General features: G+C 37.1%; 1 protein-coding gene across 4 annotated transcripts in view; it reads right to left on the bottom strand.

The window, feature by feature from the left end:
* Window positions 1-19732, bottom strand: part of UNC80 (unc-80 homolog, NALCN channel complex subunit) — a 176419-nt gene that overhangs the window by 109667 nt on the left and 47020 nt on the right. For 3 of the 4 annotated variants that reach the window (XM_058664936.1, XM_058664938.1, XM_058664940.1), the window contains exons 15-22: window positions 18613-18760; window positions 16404-16552; window positions 14031-14197; window positions 13206-13304; window positions 10397-10611; window positions 8258-8364; window positions 6936-7032; window positions 5703-5875 (exon numbers count right to left, since the gene is read on the bottom strand). In XM_058664936.1, coding sequence (XP_058520919.1) covers window positions 5703-5875; window positions 6936-7032; window positions 8258-8364; window positions 10397-10611; window positions 13206-13304; window positions 14031-14197; window positions 16404-16552; window positions 18613-18760 — 1155 coding nt within the window. The remainder of the gene's footprint in view (window positions 1-5702; window positions 5876-6935; window positions 7033-8257; window positions 8365-10396; window positions 10612-13205; window positions 13305-14030; window positions 14198-16403; window positions 16553-18612; window positions 18761-19732) is intronic. The other variant, XM_058664937.1, reaches the window with a different exon arrangement.

The following is a 19732-nucleotide window of genomic DNA, read 5'->3' as shown; positions in this document are numbered from 1 at the left end:
AAAAAAAGCAGCTTCAAATTGAGATTAAAAATAAAGACATTTTCAAGAAAACCATGCTTAAGAAGTCTACAGCCAACTGGCCATTACTGGAAGGATTTGTGAAAGGCAGATTTTAGAAAAAAATGACCTCAATGACCTCAGAAGGAACATTTGAGATGCTAGGAGATGTGACATACACAGACTAAACTTTTGAGTAATTTAAAAACTAATTTTCCTAACATTCAATAAAACATCTATTTTTTGCGTATTAAAACAAAATAATATACAAATATATTTTGGTGATGAGGTTAAATGTCCAGTTTTGACAGAAGAGTAAATAAAATCATTAACTTTAAATAAATTTTGTTACATATTTCTGTAACTTCTACAATCATAGCACATAACAATCTCCTCCAAATTAACAATGAAAAATAAACTCAAGAATCATAACCCATGTCAAAGCAAGATAAATAAAATGAATTTCAAAATATAGTCTATAAGAAGGCATAAGTGGATATAAGAACAAACAGCATGACATAATGAAAAATGTGTAATAGACAAAAGCATCTGAATCTGAATACACTAATATTCTTAACCTGGGCAAAAATCTGTACTAAATTTCCTAGGAAGAATATCAGCACAGTGTAAAAAAATTAAACATATACTTTCTACAAGAACACATCTAAACTCAAGAAAATAGAAATATTAAAAGCAAAGGTTTGGCAAAGAGACCAACCAGGTCAAGGATGACCTAATAAAATGAATACAACTATATTTTAGTATCAAAAGAAAGTCTATTGAAAGGTAGAAACCATTGTTAGAAATAAACTGGTACATTTGAAAGTGATAACTGTTCATTCAGCAGAAACATATAACATGTCTAATTTGGTCTGCCTTTATACGCATAAGACAAAAAATTGTCATTGCTACAAGCATAAATGAAAAAAATTAGCCATCACTGTGAGAGATTTTGGTATAACTAACTTAGTAACAAAACAAAGTTTAGAAAAGTCTAAAGAAACTAAGAATGATGATACATATATAATACATAATATGTAATATATATAATTATATGAAACAACTGTAGAAAACACATTTCAATTGTACCTGCAACACATGAAGACTATCATGTTCTAGATTATGATAATTAATTTCCAAAAAATCAATGTTAAAAAATCAAGTTATACACCAAAAACTAACTACTATGCAATATTTAGAAATAGCATTTCTAAATTGAAACACATACACATATAAACACTACATGGATTAAAAATATCATTAAATAAGTTAAAATGTACTTAATACAAATTATAACAAAAACGGTGCTTTAAAAAGTTATGACATGCAGTCAAAGTAGTAGTTAAAAAGAAATTAATGGCTAAGTGGTCAGTTTAGAAAAGGAAAAATTATCGATTTAAAAAGTTGAAGAATAATACAGTAAGTTCAAAACAAGCAGAACAGAAATAATATCGTTAAGAATAAGGGTTAATGAATTAGAAAACAAAGATTCTATAGTTAAGAGATTCAAAAGAGCTAATGAAGACACATGTGGCAAGTCTAAAGAAAGAAAATGGAAATATCTGAAGAAATAAAAATAATTATAGACACTGCAAAGATTGCAAACTGATAACAGTATTCTGATCCATTTTATACCAACCAATATGAAAACACAGATTAACTGACTAATGAAAACATAAAATATTTATTTAAGCTGCTTCAGGAAGAAGCAGGACTTTTGAGTAACCAATTCAAATCTGATTTTCAATTTGAATTTTAATTACCCCAAAGTTATTGAAACTCAGTACAGTTCCAAGAATAAATTAAAGGAGTTCTCATAGAACTCAAGAATCTAATTACAAAATTTACATGAATTATCAAACAACCACAAATAACAGTCGACATGATATTTTAGAAACAAACTATTAAGCTAAAATAGTTCTAAACCCCCAATCTCTCAGGATAGACAAGGAACAGAACAAAACCCAGAATCACACCATACATGTATCACCCATGTGTCATACAGCACACCTTGCACATGATTAACATGACATCACATATGGAGAAGAATGCATGACTAGCATTAATGTTGGTCACAGCACAATTATTTCTCCATACAAAAAGGAAAATTACTAACTCTGTAAAATAAATCCCTATTTTATATAATTCACATAGAAGCCATAGTTAGAGCCTCAAGAGTGAAAGGCAACCTTTAAAAATTTCAGAAGAAAATACCTGTAATTACATTAGGATTTCTTTAAAACCAATAAAAGAGATAGTCATTAAGAACAATTTTGATGAATTAAATTATATCTGATTAAATGTTCTCTCCATTAAAGTATGCCATGAAGATTAAAGACAAAAGCAAACCACAAACTGGTAGATAAATATAAAGAACAGAAAATGGGTTAATATTGATGCACTATCTGTACTCCCTTTTTTAAGGTTTATTTACTTAATATGAAAATCAGAGTTACAGAGAAGGAGAGACAAAGAGAGATTTGTCATCAGCTGATTCACTCCCTATGAGGTCTTAAAGACAGGGGCTTAGCCAGGTGAAAGTCAAGGCCAGGAGTTCCTTCCCAGTCTCCCACGCGAGCTTGGGCCATGCTCTGCTTTCCCAGGCCTTCTGCAAGGAGCCCAACCAGAACTGGAACAGCCAGTACCTTAAACAGGTTTCTGTATGGGATGGTGGCATTGCGGGAGGCAGCTTTATTTGCTAAATCTCACTTTCTGTAATTTGACCTCTGAAATCTCGCAGTCTTTGTCCTTCACCTAGCATAAAGGACACTCAGGTTTAACAGGAACTCCTCTTAATGCAACTACCGCTTGAGTTCCCTACACACGTGACTCTTACTGATTCCAGTTTGGCAACAACAGGCTCATTACCTTCCAGTGAGGGTATTACACCAGTGGACATCTGCCATGATCAGAAAAAGCTTATTTACTTTAAAGCTCAAAAGATCCTGCTTAAATGCATCAAAATTAATCTTTATTTCCTATCATGATACTGAGGTCAAGTAAAGCTAGAAAAGGTTCTAAAGCTACCCTTTGAACTTGTTGAGAATCCAGGAGTCTGATAATATCTAGTTATACCATGATTGTGGAAAAGTAAATGAAATTTTAAATCTCCCCTGGACTACAATCCAATTTAATGGTAGAAGACAGACTGTCCTTGGGAAGAGAGGGTGCCTGTGGCTGGAAACAGCTGCATCATATCTCCTTGGTAAATCTAAGCAGAGTATCAGCTGGGAATCAGGCACAGAATCAACTGATGAGGACTGAAGTTCCAATATCTAATTCACTCGATTAACAAAGTGCTCAAAAACATACCCCTCCAAAAAGACCAATAATTCCAAATTTAGTATTGATTTGTTCTGCTGGTATTGTTTTTCAAATCTCTAAGTATGGTACTGTATTTCAATAAGCTTGTGCTTCCCCCTGCTCACACATTTTACATGAAAGCTAAAAACTTTCCATGTAAAAAGTCATTATGAAAGTCTTCTGTATTTATATCTTCAGCATATGTTAATAAGGCAGTTCTGATTAATTGCTTAAACAGTCTCTTGTGCAAACAAGAATAGATGAATTGAGGTGAACGCTTTTTGCTTTGTGGGTGTATTTGGAAATAAATAACTCCTGAAACTTGCTGATACTATAGAATAACTTTTTTTTTAAATAAATGCTACTTTTCCTAGGAGAGTTTCCATATAATTTCATTCAACGCTAGAAGAATTCATGCCTCCAAATATTAACAGCGACTTTTTTCTTAGGGTGACTGTGCAGTGTAAATACTTCAAGTGGGGAATTTATTTTATTTTCCTATTATGAATTCATAATGTATTCAGGCAATAACAAACATTTGAAAAGATACAGGTGGCTTTTGATAATTAAAAGTCACTCATAATCTTCTTTATTACGGAAGACCACACAAATTTAAGAATATTTTCAATGTGTCAAGAGATACCATTGCACTGTAGTTAAATCTGTTTTTCTTTGCAGAAAAGCATATGGTGTTGCTAAAAAAAATCCCGAATAGAATCAGAATATTCTTTGCTGAATTCAGAACCAACTTTACATGACTGAGAAAAATTCATTTTCTAACTTGTATTGCAACATGCGCTTATTTTTACTCAGTTTTTCAACAAGTTCAAATAATATGATTTGTTCTAACAGCTTTCCTTAATCTCAGGAGGCTGCTGGCTGAGGAATTCGATGCCTCACTCACCTAAATTTTTCCAAAAGTATCTGTGATTTTTAAATGGAGAAAAAGAGGGATATGATAGGAACCTCTGTGAAGTGGTTTGCTACTTGTATTTAACAACTGCTCACCTAGCTTCTGTCACCTTTATTTTTTAACCACACTCACACTATTTGACCAAAGTTCATGAAGTGATCTTACATGATTTTTTTTAATTTGAGAGGCAGATAATGGAGGAGGTAGTGAGAGAGAGAGAGAGAGAGATTGAGCCCCCATCTCCCAACTTACTTCTCAAATGCCCCAGTGGCCGAAGGCTGGGCAAGTACTCCTATGTAAATAGCAGTGAACCAACTGCCTGAGCCTGTTTCCCTTAGCAGGAAGTTGGAATTGGGAACTGTGCCAAACATTGAATCTTGATGTTCTGATATGGGATGTAAGCATCTTAACCACATCATAGAATGCCAGTCTCAATTTTATTTTTTATTAGAATCAACATGATAGCTTACAAAATACAGGGGCTTTGAAGATAAGCCTAGGCTCGAAATTGGCCATAGTGTTTGCTAGCTCTGCAGCCTTAGATTACTAATTGGCCTTTTGAGCTTTGATTTTTTTTCCTTCAGAATCACAATAATCTTTAGTTTATCAACCTTACAGTGTGTTAAGAAATCTGAAAAGTAGATCACTAATACAATCTTGGTAGAAAAAGTGAAACACAGATGAAGCTCTCCAGCTGAGTTTTGTGGTGTTATTATTACCTCGTAGCACCATGACTAGCACTTAGAAAGCCATCGATAGATGTTTGTTAGGCTGATTAATTGGTTATTATATGGTGAGTTACAAAACATTCTTCAAGCCACACTGATCACTAACAACTGATCCACTCATCAATATTGCTCTCTCCCAATCACCCTTAGAGTCAAAGACTTTCTTCTGTTCCCTATTCAAACTCTGCTGTTTACAATACTGCTAATGCTGTGTAATGGTGTCTGTTATTTTAACACCTACATGGGAGACCAGGATGGAGATTTTGGATTCTGGCTTCATCCTGGCACATACTTGGCTGTTGTGGCCTTTTGGCAAGTGAACCAGCAGATGGAAACAATCTCTTCCTGTCATTCTGCTTTTCAGATAAATAAGTAAATCTTTAAAAAAAGCCCCTCATACCAGCCCTAGGGAGAGCAGTATTATTATACCATTATTTCATGCTACATATTATATAGAGCATATATATTATACTTGCCTCCATTTTATAGGTAATTAGCTATAAGTGTCAGAGTGATATTAACCCACATATTTTGAGTCTGGAGTCCCTCACAAATTTTAAAACATGTTACATTATACTTTCTAGGGCATTGTTTTTCTTTTATCACTCCATCAACTTTATTTCCTATTTTATCTTTGGTTCTAAGGGAAAAAAAAATAATGACTCCTCTGCTGGGGTTAGGAATAGGAATTCATGCTTACCTCTGTCAATAGTATTAACCAGAATGGGGGACAGGGTGGGTGAATTCTTCCATTAACTTACTAGGTCCAAGGCAGCTGCCAGGATGGACGCATCAGGAATGGTCCCTGGCTCACAGCAGTTTAACAGAAACTGAAAGCGTTTCATGCCTTGTCGGATTGCTCCAAGATTCACCACATTTTTGCTTTTTCCACCATCTTGGTTGGGAGATAGATGGTCATCGAAACTGTGGCAACCTGTAGGGGGGTTGTGTCATGATGGAAGAATGAGGCACAATGACATGATCACAGATTTTCAAAGAATTTATAAGACATAACAGTGTGTCCTCTGTAGTGTTTGCCTGAAAAATTCTCCCCTATACCACCTCTCTGCCCTCCACTCTTACACTTGATTTGAACAGATCATGTCTTCTGTGAATCTGGTAACACACATATACAAAAATGCGGCATTTTGCATATCTACTTAAATAGAGGGTTTTAAGATCTTTTTTTTTAACCAAGTCTTTGTAGAGAGAGAGAGAGAGAGAGAGAGAGAGAGAGTGTGTGTGTGTGTGTGTGTGTGTGTGTGTATTTCAGTGATCCTCCCAGTAATCAACTACTAACTTCAGCTTTTCGGCTTTTATGGAAGATGCAGTCAGTGTGTAATTTCAGATGTTATAAGAGTTCATATTATACATTGAAGAAGAATAATGAAAATTAATGATCTTTCATCATAAAAGCTTTCCAGCTTCATTTTTAAAAGGTAAAAACTTATAATCCTCACTCAAAATTCACAAATATGATTTCCAAAATGTCTTTCTTATATTTTTTCTAGAATACATCTATCTCCAACTCCACTGTCTCAATTTCCCACCTACTGTTGAAGTACACTATATTGTATATAGCTAAATCTGCCAAGTGATTTTAATGTTCAGTGGAAGTGTGCAGACAGGGTGGTTGGCCACTTGTCAGGAATATAATGAGTGGAATTCTTACATAGGTAGGTGGGACAACAATAGCAACAACAAAAAGGCACATTGAAAGTTCTGCAAAACTCCCAGACTCTAATAAAGGACGAAATAGAAGATATCTTATTCTCTGCAAACCATTTCCCGTTGGGAAGTAAGGGATACAGCAAGGTTTTCATAAATGTCTGTTGAACCCATCTTATAAAAGATGGAGTAGCTATAGATGGTAGAAAAAGACATATAATAAATAAATAAAAAGTCAAGGGAAACAGAATATAAACCATTTAATCTAGTCAAATTCTTGTTCTGTGTCACAAAAGTTCAATAAAATTCATAGTCTGTGTGTTTACCTAGGCGCTTGAAGAAATTCTCCTCCTCTTCCCTTCCATTTTCCATTCCACTTCCTGGTCCGCCTTCAGAAAGCTTCACAGCACTAGTGAATTTGACCTAAGGAGGAAAAGAATGCAGTCAGACAACCAAACTCAAAGGCTAATGTTGGTCCAATTCATCTTGCATTTTAAAAATAAGTTGTTCGTATTATGAAGCTTACTTCATTCTTTAGGCTCCCACATTTGGTTAGTTTACCCAGAGCAACTCATTCTCATGTGCTAAACAACACACCAGCACACACATAAGTGGAAGGAGAGTGTGGCTATAGATGGAAAGTGACATAATCAGGTACCATGAAAATCATTTTGGGGATAACAAAGATGCTCTTTAGCTTAATTTTGATAAAAATCAAACTTTAAATTTATGAGCAGCAAGTTATATTCATCCTTTAATAAGCAACAACACAGCTGGTAGAATGATCAATGTTAAATACGGTCAAATAGAATTCTTCCAAATTCTGTGAAAGGACTAGCCCAAATTAATTTATACAGTACAAACATGCAGCGACACATTTCTCCTTCTAAGCAGTACATGCACTTTATGCTAGGTCTGCAATATTTCTAAATATTAGTGCAAAAATATAATAGACTAGATTGAAAAATGGATTTTAGTGCCAAAGAAGAAGATAAGCAAATTAACTGAATATAGAGATGTGACTTGCACCACCCAATGAAGAGCTGGTATACAAGTGGCCACGATATGAGTCATCCACTGGAAAGATCTTGTAGAAAATAGATTTCAGCAAGAACCATTGCCTTTTCTAATTGTATGCTATGGATACCAAAACACACAGAAACTTTATGAAGAAGCATTATTGAGGATAATTATTTCAAGTCTATCCTTTTTTAAAATGAAGATACACATGATGCTAAAATCAGTGGAAGATGAGTGTTGAGTGTGTGTGTGTGTGTGTGTGTGTGTGTGACTGTGTAGAAGAAATCAGTCTAGAATTACTGGATCCTTGAAAAGAACTTAAGATGTCAATAACTTCACATGCATGCTATAAGTTAAAAAACAGCTTGGAAATAATATCTGTATATAGTTCTGCATTTGTACTATAATTTTTCAAGTGTTTTGGGATACATTTTTCCTTTTCTTTTTATGATGGCCTACCACTTAACTGCTTTATTTTTCTGTGGCTCATCTATGTTGCCAAAATTTGTTCAACTTGAGAGTTTATGTGGTTCCCTTTGGGTTCCTTCAGGAGTCGAACATTTCTCATCCTTGCTATTCTTTTTCACAGTGACGCAGACATTCACTTGTGCAAGTGTGTCCTGTTTACCTTGGAGCTTTGCCTGATGAAAGATAAGCGATCCACAGAGCTTATATCCAGGAGGTCCTCAACACCATCGGCCAAGCCAGAGAGGGAGGATCGCTTCAACCAGTTTCCTAGTCATCATTTTTAAAAAGTTAGACAATTAGCAATATTTTCTTTTTTTTTTTGAGAATCCACATCCTATTGTCAAGATTTATTTAGCATTTTCTTTATTTTAAACATATTTTTATTGCATTTCATTTTTTAAAAATTAATTACATTGCATTATGTGATACATTTTTTATGCACTGGGATTCCCCAGCCCCTCCCCTCACCCTCCCCCCATGGCGGATTGCTCCACCTTGTTGCATTTCCATAATTCAAATTCAGTTGACATTCTTTCATTGGAGGTATTTACCAAGCATAAAGTCCAGCATCTTATTGTCCTGGTAAGTTCAATGGTTTGTTGGTGAGACCATCTCTGGTCTGACGGTAGAGCCGGCAGAGTAGCATCCCAATCAATTAAAAGCCCCAAAATAATATTTCCAACCATTTACAACATTGTGACATTAATCGACATGGTATTGATTAACTAATATGTTACTAGGAAAATGCAGGTTCTCAACCACAACCTGTGACTTCTTCATAGACATTTCAATTTTGGTTTATATTCAACCGTGTTCTATACACCTTAAAATGGCTATAGATTGCTATTCAGCTGTCTCCTGTCTATTTTAATTTTAGTCTTTAGCAGTTTATAGCATTGAAGCATGTTTTCGCTGAACCTGGTTGTTTTTCAGGTGGTCTAACTCTATAATTCTAACAGGATATATGTCAACTGTTTAGGTGAGCATGTTTAGGAGGGGTGTGCAGAGAAATCTTCCGTACCCCATTGAGGAGTAACTAATCTTTGTGTCCCACCCAGTGAGTTATAAGTGCATCCCCGCTGACCGTTTCCTGTCTGTTTCTAAGCTTTCCTTGTTGTTCTCTATCTATTCTAGTTTTGTTTGTTTGTTTGTTTCGAGGGGTTTCTGGAGCGCTCCTGATGGTTATTATGAGAGGGGGTGGGGACCCAAAATTGGAAGCAGACAAGAATTAGCAATATTTTCTCTAAAATGGATTAAATAGAAATACCAGCATGTGCTCAGCAAGCAAAGACAGTTCCATGCCTTGACAAAAATACAAACAAAAACAAATTATTTCTAATGCATATGCTTTGAATCAAAACAGTTAGTGTAACTATGAAATTTTATCAGCAAGGAAAACCAAGTGCAAAGAAACAGGTTCTCTTAATGAATGAAACCATAACCCATCCAGTTATCCTTGACAACCTTCACATCTCCCACTTAAGCCGCGCTGATTTTATTCTCTGTTTCTTGAATTCTACCCACTTTTCTTTCTCTACGTGGTCACCACCCAATTCAAGGTTCCATTTATTTATACCTGGACTAATGGATAGCCCTCCAGCTGTTCTCTCTTGTCTATTCATGCTTTTTCCAATACTATTTCCACGCAGTGATTTTGTTCTCCAATGTGTTTACCCACATGGATTACTCCACTGATCAACATCCTGCCTTCAATACCAAGAACTCCAGGTTCAAGAACCAAGTTGACCTTCAAGTCTCTACATGATCTGTTTCACCACAGGCTTGCAACTATTCTTCCAAGTCCCTCCTACTCTGACACTTTCACATCCACCATCACTTGCTGTCCTTTTCATTCTCTAAGTAGTCTACTGTTTTCATGTGAGTTATTTACAGCGAATATTTCCCTGGTTGCTGCTTGCTCCTGCCAGTTGGGTCAGGTCATATTGTTGCTTGCCTTCATAGCATGATGTGTACTTCCTCCACAAAATTCATAGGTTGCAACTGTACTTAGTTGTATGATCATCTGCTTTAATGACTGCAAGTTCAGCAACATCAGGGGGTTGTATGATTTTGCAAACTGTCGAATCTATGATGCCTAGCATGGTATTTCCATCTAGTAGAAGCTCACAATAGGGATCTAAGTAACGTCTTCAGTTTTAAAAAATGAATGAATGAAGCAGGATGTCCAGACCTCCTGATCTGAAAGCTTTCTTTCTTTATGCCCTACTGTGTAGTGTGAATGGCTTATTCTGAGGATATGGCAAGTAAAAAGAGAATACATAAATAAACACAGACATACTTTTACCTATGGGGAGTTTTAGCTTCTTCCGCAGGGAAATTCTGCGAGACCGTGAGCGGGCGCGGCGGTCAGAAGTCGTCCCAGAGTGCGCAGTGGTACATTCGGAAGTGTCTTGTTCAGACTGGCTGCTGGTGTCACTTGCCGCACTCTGAGATTTGAACATCTTGCGCCAGAAATCCTTCCGCCCCAGGTTAGCCCCTTGCATTTGTTCATCGCTGTAAGCAAGCAAAGGAAAGATTTAACTATCTGGGCGAAAATATGGAATTCTCCTAAATTCCTCTGAACCTCCTGCTGAAGAAATTTACGCAAATCATGTGGAATGATCTTTGCCTGCTGGGTAGGCACCACGGGGGTGGTACAGAGTGATTCAGGTTAATTCCCTGAGCTTTTCATGCAAACAGTTGTCTCAGCTGTCAAACGGAGGTGATCACTTTTTTCCAGCTTAATGAAACAGATTAAATATTGTTGCTGGTACTCACCTGCAAGTGTGAATCATAACAGAAAAAAACAATTAAAATTGTCAATAAATATTAACCGTTTTTCATAGCTCCCTCGTGCACTAGTGTTTCTCCCTCCCCAGACTTGACAATAAAACATCCAAATGAATGAATACATGAGAGTAAAAAACGCTCACGTACGCTGGGAATGCATCAGTTTGCAACCAACAAGAAATTCAAGAAAGGTTTGAAACTGAAAAATAAGTGCAACGCAATAGAACAAACAGGAGGACCTGCAGGGAGATTTTGGACTAGAGTGCTACACAGGAGTGAAAAGACACATGGCCAATAACATGCCAAGTTTAATCTTACCATGAAAGATAATAATAATAAAGTCAGCTTAAAGGACAGCTCTAATTTTACTCACTAAACTACCAAAGATTAAGTATGTTGGAGGAGGAAAAGATTAGTGTGTCACCAGGAGGAAGATTAAATGATACCTTTCAGAAAGCTAATTTGGTAGTACGTTATGCAAAGACTGAGCCAGCAACCTTGACAGAGAAGTTCAATGACCAGGAAATACTTGCAAGGCAATAATAGGACAAGCTACATGGTGGTAGATATAACAAATGCATTCTAAGGTATTATTATTATTATATAACACTGAAAATATAGAAATAACACAGATGTTCCACTTTAAGGAGATAGTTGAATAAATAACGGAAGGTATTCCTGTTATACTGCAATGTCAAAAGGCAAAGATAAAGTAGTTTATCAGGAAAATGGGAAAATAAAAAAGCACAAATGTGAGTATGTGTTTGAGTGTGAGTCTGTAAAGACATGTGTTCAAAATGCTCAGAATAAACAGAGCTTGGTGGTCTTTCAACTTTTAAATGGCTTTCTCTCTATGCACTTTGGCTTTTGCTTTTAAGATTTATTTATTTTTATTGGAAAGGCAGATTTTCAGAAAGAAAGATCTTCCATCCACTGGTTCACTCCCCAGATGGCCACAATGGCCAGAACTGAGCCAATCTGAAGCCATGAGCCACTTCTGGGTTTCCCACATGGGTTCATATCCCAAGACTTTGGGCCATCCTCTGCTGCCTTCCCAGACCAAAAACAGGGAGCTTGATGGGAAGTAAAGCAGCTGGGACATGAATGGGTGTCGTGATGGAATGCCAGTGCTTGCAAATGGTAGATTAGCCAATTGAGCCATTACAGTGAACTCTACGTCATGTTGAGGAGCATAATAATGTCAATAGTTTTGAAAGATGTTATAGAAAATGCTTTCATAATGTGATAAAATTTATTTGTGGGGTGTTAGTAATTGTTTGATTACAATTTTTTGATTACAATATTAAACTAACCCCAAATTCAATAATATTGTATCGAGCAATTGTTTTCTGGAGATACTTAAAGTGTAATTCAGACTTCTTTCTCGTCAGAGTACCAAATACTTTTAAATTCTTATTTAAAGTAGGACATTTATTAAGTACGAATTTAAATAAATTTTCTAGAATTGACTTCTTAGTTACTGTTTATCAGATAATTACAGAGGACGAAGAGTTTCTTACCCTCAGGAAATGTGTGGCACAGTGCAGAGCCTGTGATTATATGTTTTGAGTAGAAAAACTTAAAGGAAGGCTACAATTTAGGTGCTTTCTTAATGGAATGCTATTGTTTGCTTTGTTCAATTACTGTGTTATTAACGAGGAGTTTCAGAAGAATAAGCACATAAAAGACTTTTTGAATGACTCAGGATGTATGACTATTACTTCAGGAGGTAGAAAGAGGAGAGATGAGGCAAGAAGAGGAAGAAAGAGAGAATGTGGAGGTGGAGCCAGGCTCATCCAAGGTAACCAACCACTCAGCTCTCTTCACTGCCTCCCAGAGGGCGTGTCTGCTCCTCTCCTGGGCCAACTGGAATCACGGAAACATTCCACAGTGGATTTTTTTATGACATACTTCTAAGTGGAAATAATGATCTAGAGGCATCTTGAAACATGTCCTTCACTGAAGCAGAACAGCTATGCTAAAGGTTGAGAGATGAGGTAGTGTTATTTGGGGAAAATTCCTCCTCTTTCTGGGATTGACTGAACACAAAGGCTTTTAAACTTGGGTGATTTAACCACAGAACTTCGCCTCTCACATTAACAACTTTTCTTAGAGATTATATTTTACAAAATCCTAAGTGATTTTAAGCAAGAAAACGGATAATAATGCCACTTCACCGCACATACAGACTATTGTCAGTAACGATGTACATGAAAGGCAGAAAGAGGAGGAGACGAGGTAGGAAGTCTAGAAACCAGAGTTCTTCCACTGCGTAGTGTTTAGCCCTCTGTCCTGGAGACAAAGTCAGTGCTACTTACTGCTCTGGAGTCTGAGAGGGGCGACCAGACATGAAGCTGCGGCATTCTTCAGGTGCTGAGGGCACCTGCCCTTTATCCACAATGCTTCCAGCCTCAGACCTACACAATCAACACATTCCACCAATTACTGCAGAACAGGACACACCTTCATACACCTGATATGTGCCATAAAGCGAGCCTCTCTGTTAGAGACGGCCTTAGAAGGCTTACAAACCTATGTTACCATGAATCTCTGTAGTATGGAATTCCTACTCTACTGTTTGACTCATGACCTACTTGCCTTGTTGCTTACTGAGATTATCTGTATTGCAAATAGATTTATTAACTGCAAGAAGAATTTTAAATTTAGGATTTAAAAATATTTCTAAGTGATATTTAACAAATAACAGGCATAAAACAAATGCATGCTGACTAAAAAAAATGAGAAGGTACTGCTTAGCAATTTCTCTTTTGCCCCATTTAGCTTATCACTTACTGAATAGGGATGATATGGTAACGGTAATTACTTTTCCCTTCTGGAAAAATGTAGATTATATATAGCAAAGGCTAAAGTACAGATAACATTACACCATATAATTAAGAGCTCTGAAATGAAGTTTAAGTATATGAGAGTCTGAGAACAATGGAGCTCTGATTGAAACAGGCATGGCATTTATTTGACAGCAACTCATTCCTTTCCTAAGCTGTGGCTCGATCACACCAGTGACACCATTTTCACAAGATGGTTTTATAATGTCTACACTGAACTTATCCCAGCACTTCAGCAGTGACATGTTCTACTGACATAGGATGAACACTAATATTTAGGGATCTTGGCCTTCCAACCTTTTACTGCTTGCTGGCTTAGGTTCCTGTTCATTCTCCTCCACCTTCTTTCCTGGAGCTAACTTCTCGGCGCTGTCAAGCAAAGCACTAAGGGCCACTCTCCTGAAGACATTTCCATGAGCCTCTTTGATAAATTGCACCAGCTGTCGGATATCACAGTACAGCCCCTGTTTGGAGGCAGGAAGGGAGTTGAGAAGAAAGAAAGGTAACAATGTGATTAAATAGTTTTCATTAGAAGGGAGGGAGGAGGTAATCCCTTAAACTCACATGAATTTTGGATTATAACAGGAACACATATCATATGATGTAGTTGATGGTATACTTGCTCTGCATGTTCTAGGACATTATAAAGGCCCTGCCAGTCATCCTTCGTATGAAAAGGATGGTTACCACACTTTATATTCAGAAAGTTAGCTGTATCACTAGAAAGACATCAATTTACATTTTTAATGATCGGATTTCCAAGTTGTAATGTTCTCTCTTGTTACTTCTGATGATCTGCCTGCAAAAAAGAGTAGTCAACATTTTGCTTAGACTAGATATGTCAAGCCCTGTTCATTATCTTCAAATTTTCAGTGGTACTGTGAGAAAATGTGTTAAGGTCTCCAGCCACCTCTAAGAAATTCTGATTATCTAGAGATTATGCATTTTCTGGACAGATTTAACAAATAATAAGTGTGTTGTAGCCTACTTAATCATAACTTTAACTACAGAACTGAATTATTCAGAGATAATATAACCAATATACTGATAGGTGAACATTTTCAATTTTAGGCAAAACTCTTGTGATGGTGAAATATTAAGTTTTGCACCTAGCATTTCCTTTGTTCTCCTTCCTCTTTAAGAAGGTTCACATGCAGAAGTGAATGCCATGTGAGATAATAAATGCAGTCTAATGATTGAGACCTGTAGAACCTTCCAGGCTTTACATGTTCTCTACTTTTTGGAGATCCTTGTATCACTAAGGTGGAGGAGATTCAAGGATGATTGACATTGGACTTTGATCTATCCTGGTGGGATGCAGATTCAATATCCAATGTAAAATAATTTAAAGAAATTAATTAAAACAATATTTCTTATATACATGAGTTTGTGAGCAAATATTTATAGGCACTCACATATATTATATTGAATTTGTTAAACTATTGCCCAAGTTGAATGCGTAGATGGTGTTTAAGCTATACCTATGCTCTAAGAACTGTGATGACCACTTAGCAAAGATAAATTTCCTTTGGTTTGGGATGTTATTCCTTGTATTTCAAAGGAATTTCATTGTTTCAACAGTTTAGAATAGCTTAAGATAATTTCCTTGATGTAGGTAAATTGACAGATAGGATCCATATGTGCAAATGGACTTTCCTCTGCATGAGGTCATAATATTCAACAGACTGGCAGGATGCAGAAATGTGCTTTTGCTACCCAAAACCTATTCCACCCAACTATTCATATCAGGTTTATCATCCCCAATCTACATTCAGTTCCCCAAATCACGAACTTCTTGGTAATAATTAAATGCTAAACTTTTATGGCCTGCTTTTCCCCGTATTACTACTGGCTTCAGTAGCTTAATTAACTAGCAAGGTCTTTTTTTTTTTTAAGATTTATTTATTTTTGTTGGAAAGTCAGATATACAGAGAGGAGGAGAGACAGAAAGGAAGATTTTTCATCTGCTGGTTCATTCCCCATGTGCTCGCAACAGCCAGAGCTAAGCCCATTCAAAGCCAGAAGCCAGGAGATTCTTCTGGGTCTCCCAAACAAGTGCAGGGTCCCAAGGTCTTGGGGCCATCCTTGACTGCTTTCCCAGGCCACAAGCAGGGATCTGGATGGGAAACAGGGCTTCCGGGATTAGAACAGGTGTCCACATGGGATCCCAGCACACACAAGGTAAGGACTTTAACCGCTAGGATACAGCACCGGGTCCACTAGCAATGTCTTTTAGGAAGAGTAGCCACAAGGTTACAATGCCCAGTAAAAGGAAACAAAGCTAATTTGAACAACATATTTGTAATACCTCAAAAACTAAATATAATTTCAAACTCTACTTGGCATAAAATTATTATTTCAGGAACCAACCAATTTTGCCCTATCCTGATCTTTAAGAAAGACTCAAAATGTCTTGCAACTATTTCATTCCACCCAACACTTTACAACCTTTTAGCTGGAAGGGAAAGACAAGTTAATTGGCAGGCAGGATAAAAGAAGAATCAGTAGGAAAAAAGTGTTGCCTAGGCTCATTTGTGAGCTATTGGTGACATGGGAGAAAACAGATATTATAACTTTCAGCCATACACTAACGCCTTCAGCACGCCTTCTCATGACGATGACAGGGTAGAGGCTGGGAGCTCCTCTGGGAAGGGGGAGGGAGTGTCTCACCAGGTTCTCAGGACTGTGCAGCTCATGTGTGGTCGAAGCACAGCGCGTGATGAGGGACTTAAACATGGCACTGACGATAATGCCTTCCACATTCTGGGCTGTGGATTTATTGTCCACTGTGGTGAAATTATTTCCAAACCCGGCCTTGTCTGCAATGCAAAGGCACAAGTTAAAGACAACATTTCTACTAAGTTGTACAATCGAAAGGAGTAAGGCAGTACTTGGCAGTCAGGAATTGGGAGGGACTATGCAACATTTACAAACCAAGGATTAAAGTTGTCTTGGGTTTAATCCTCTCTGTGCAGACTTGAACAAAAAAGGATCATATGCCTCTTCAGAGTCTATACTTCATTTGTGCACTGTTCCTATTGATAGATCTCCACAGGAATCATCTGTTGGCTTCAAGAAAGACTTTCAGGCCCATAGTGGCTTTTCAGTAGCTGACCACTTCAAAAAGGTTGAAAAGCCACCTCTCACTGGAGAAAGCATTAATTTGATCCAACACTTTTCATCATAAGGAAGAAAACGGGCTTTCTAGTGGAAACAGCTCAGCCTGGCAAATGTGGAATGAGATGGGGCAACCACAGAGATGGGCAGGGAGAAAGAGGCATGTGGGAGCCCTGCAGGGGCCTTGGTAGCAATTTAAGTGCTAACCTTTTATAGCCTGGTTCTTCCCATATTACTTGTGGCTTCAGTGGTTTAATCAGCAGTCTTTTATGGAGCTGCAGCCACAAGATTATAATGCTCAATGAAAGCCGAGTGCTGTATAGAAGTGCAGACTCCTCTTGGAAGCTTCTTGCACCTCACCCAGAGCCGCCTCCTTCTGACGCACAGACATTGATGCTAATGAACTGAGGCCTCTGATTTCCATTGTATTACATGTCAATTTTTCCATAATTCTGTGAGTCTTTCATAGGGGACACACAAATGTGCTGTGTCTTTGCCAGAGGATCCACTCATGGCTTCTCAGCCACTTGAGAACTGTGGGAAAGAGACCACGAAGCTCCAAGATTGATTGGACAGGCCTTGTGTATCTGTGACTGACTTATCAGACTGAGTCAAAAATCCCAGCAAGAACATGCACTTTTACGTGACACACGATCCTACTGGTCCTTTGTTCTCCGTGCCTCTTAACAGGGGACTATTCTATATTTTAAGCAAATATTTTAGTATATGCATAAAAAATGTTCATTCTTACATAATTGAAAACATTATAATATGATTGACTTAAAATAATTCTAATAGCCTGGATTATTTTACTGGATCTAAAGAGGAAATATATATATATACAATATATATATTATATGCATTTATATACATATTATTTATAAATATAAGTTTATATATATTAATGTGATAACAAAACAATAAAGTCTGAGATACAGCCAGGAAAATTTTTTTTATGTACATTAACTACAACTTCACTATAATTCAATTAATTACTATCCCACATGTATTGTACGAGCAAAAAAGCTAAGAAATCAACACTTTTAAAATTCCAATTACATGGATGTTTTACTCATTTAATTACTGTATTTGCACTCTAATGGTTTGGGTAGTCAGCATTGAATGTAACTTAGGTTCAAACTGGTCTCCCTTGGTGACTTAGATATCTATTCTCAAGCTCTCTTAAAGTCATGACACTGGAAAATAGTTTATAGATCTGTCTACGTATCTACTTCCATAAGTTTTAAAAATTAAATGTGGCACGTATATCAAAATTGTGCTACTAGTAGGTTTGCTGTAATCATGTGGTGCTTTCTTCATTGCTTCTTTTAGGCTGTGCAAAGAATTCTAAGCACTGTGTCTGGCACATAGACAGTTCTCACTTCCTATTTGTTGGACATGTGAATGTCTTGTATCTTGATTGCTACTTAAATGTCAATACAACAGGGTGCATGAGAGAGAGAAGTCCCAGGAGTGATAGTGTAAAAATTGAGGGGTTGAGAGTGCCAACAAGCCTTCCCAATTCCGATACACTGAGGTAAGTTTTTCTCAGAAAGCCTCCACAATGATTATCAAAGACGATGTGAAAAATTTTTGTTCATGCTGTTACAAGCATGTGTAAGCACATCACACGCACACACACACACACATACACAGACGCATTTTCTCTAAATTCTGTCCCAATAACCTTGATGCTTCCTGAAACACTACCTGCTTCACCTCATGGCGATTTCTCCTAGAACTTGGGTGCAGCTTTACTTACTGTCAGTGACCGGTTCCATACAAAATCCTAGCAAAGCATGCAAGAAGTCCACTACATTATTGAGAGAGTCCTTGTTCACATAGTCTCTCATGGTTTGTCGGAACTGCATCTTATCTAGCTTGTATAGCTTAGTGAGGCAGTTCTGGGCCTGCAATGAAGGAAGAAAGGTGAAACAGTCACAAGTACCAGCTTACGCTACGAACACCATTTGAGACAAAGACCTCCATCCATCCCACTGGTTTGTCCCAACGGAATCAGCCAACCCTCTTGTTAAAATAAGAAGTGGGCAGAGATAGACTGAGTAGTGTGAGGGAATTCACAAAAAGAACTGCTCTTTAGAGTCAAGGTCTAATGCTGATTCCAGGAGTTTAGTGTTTTCATCAAGATCGACACTTTGAAATTTTCATGAAAAGGCACAAAGCATGCATGAAATTGGCAATCCACATTTGGAAATCTCACATGCTTTGTTAATGAGAAGCATGCCAATCGCATGCTCAGGAATCTTGGAAATGAAACATGACTGGAGGCAGTGGGGGACACTAATGAATGCTCATTGTTCTCTTTTATGGCCGTGCAAGATCAGTCCTTGAAACATACAAGAGACATAAAATTAAACAAATCTGGATTGCAAATGCCTTTCAATGTGAACATAAGATATTTAAATAGAAGCTAGCCTCCTGTACATGAAAAACAAGTGACCCAGTAGTTGGTTATGTTCTGCTACCAAAAAATCGCATTTCTTATGATCCAAAATTTTTTCCACTTTGCAAGGTAAGTAGAAATAAATGTCACCACCAGAACCAATGAGGGTAAAATCACTGGATGCAGAAAGCAACAGAAAGAATGCTCTGATACCACCCAGGAACACCAGGTTTTCCAGCCCTTTCCTGCCATTAAGAGAAGAATTCTATTTGCCTGGTGCTTTGCTGTTTAAATTATGTTTCTTGCATTTAAATGTGTCATAATGTTTTACTTCTTTGCCACCTCTGTGATTTAACAAGTTTTTCTAAATGGTACTTAAGCAAACTAAAGATCTAAGAAGTCAAGGATTTTCTTCAAATTAGCAACAAAAGTTGCACAACAGAGCCAAGACTAGAAATCAGTCTCGCTCTCTAATATG

Source organism: Ochotona princeps, chromosome 5 (assembly GCF_030435755.1).
Source record: "Ochotona princeps isolate mOchPri1 chromosome 5, mOchPri1.hap1, whole genome shotgun sequence".
Lineage (NCBI taxonomy): Eukaryota > Metazoa > Chordata > Mammalia > Lagomorpha > Ochotonidae > Ochotona > Ochotona princeps.
Note: the sequence above shows the minus strand (reverse complement) of the source record. Positions and strands in the feature narration are given on the sequence as shown.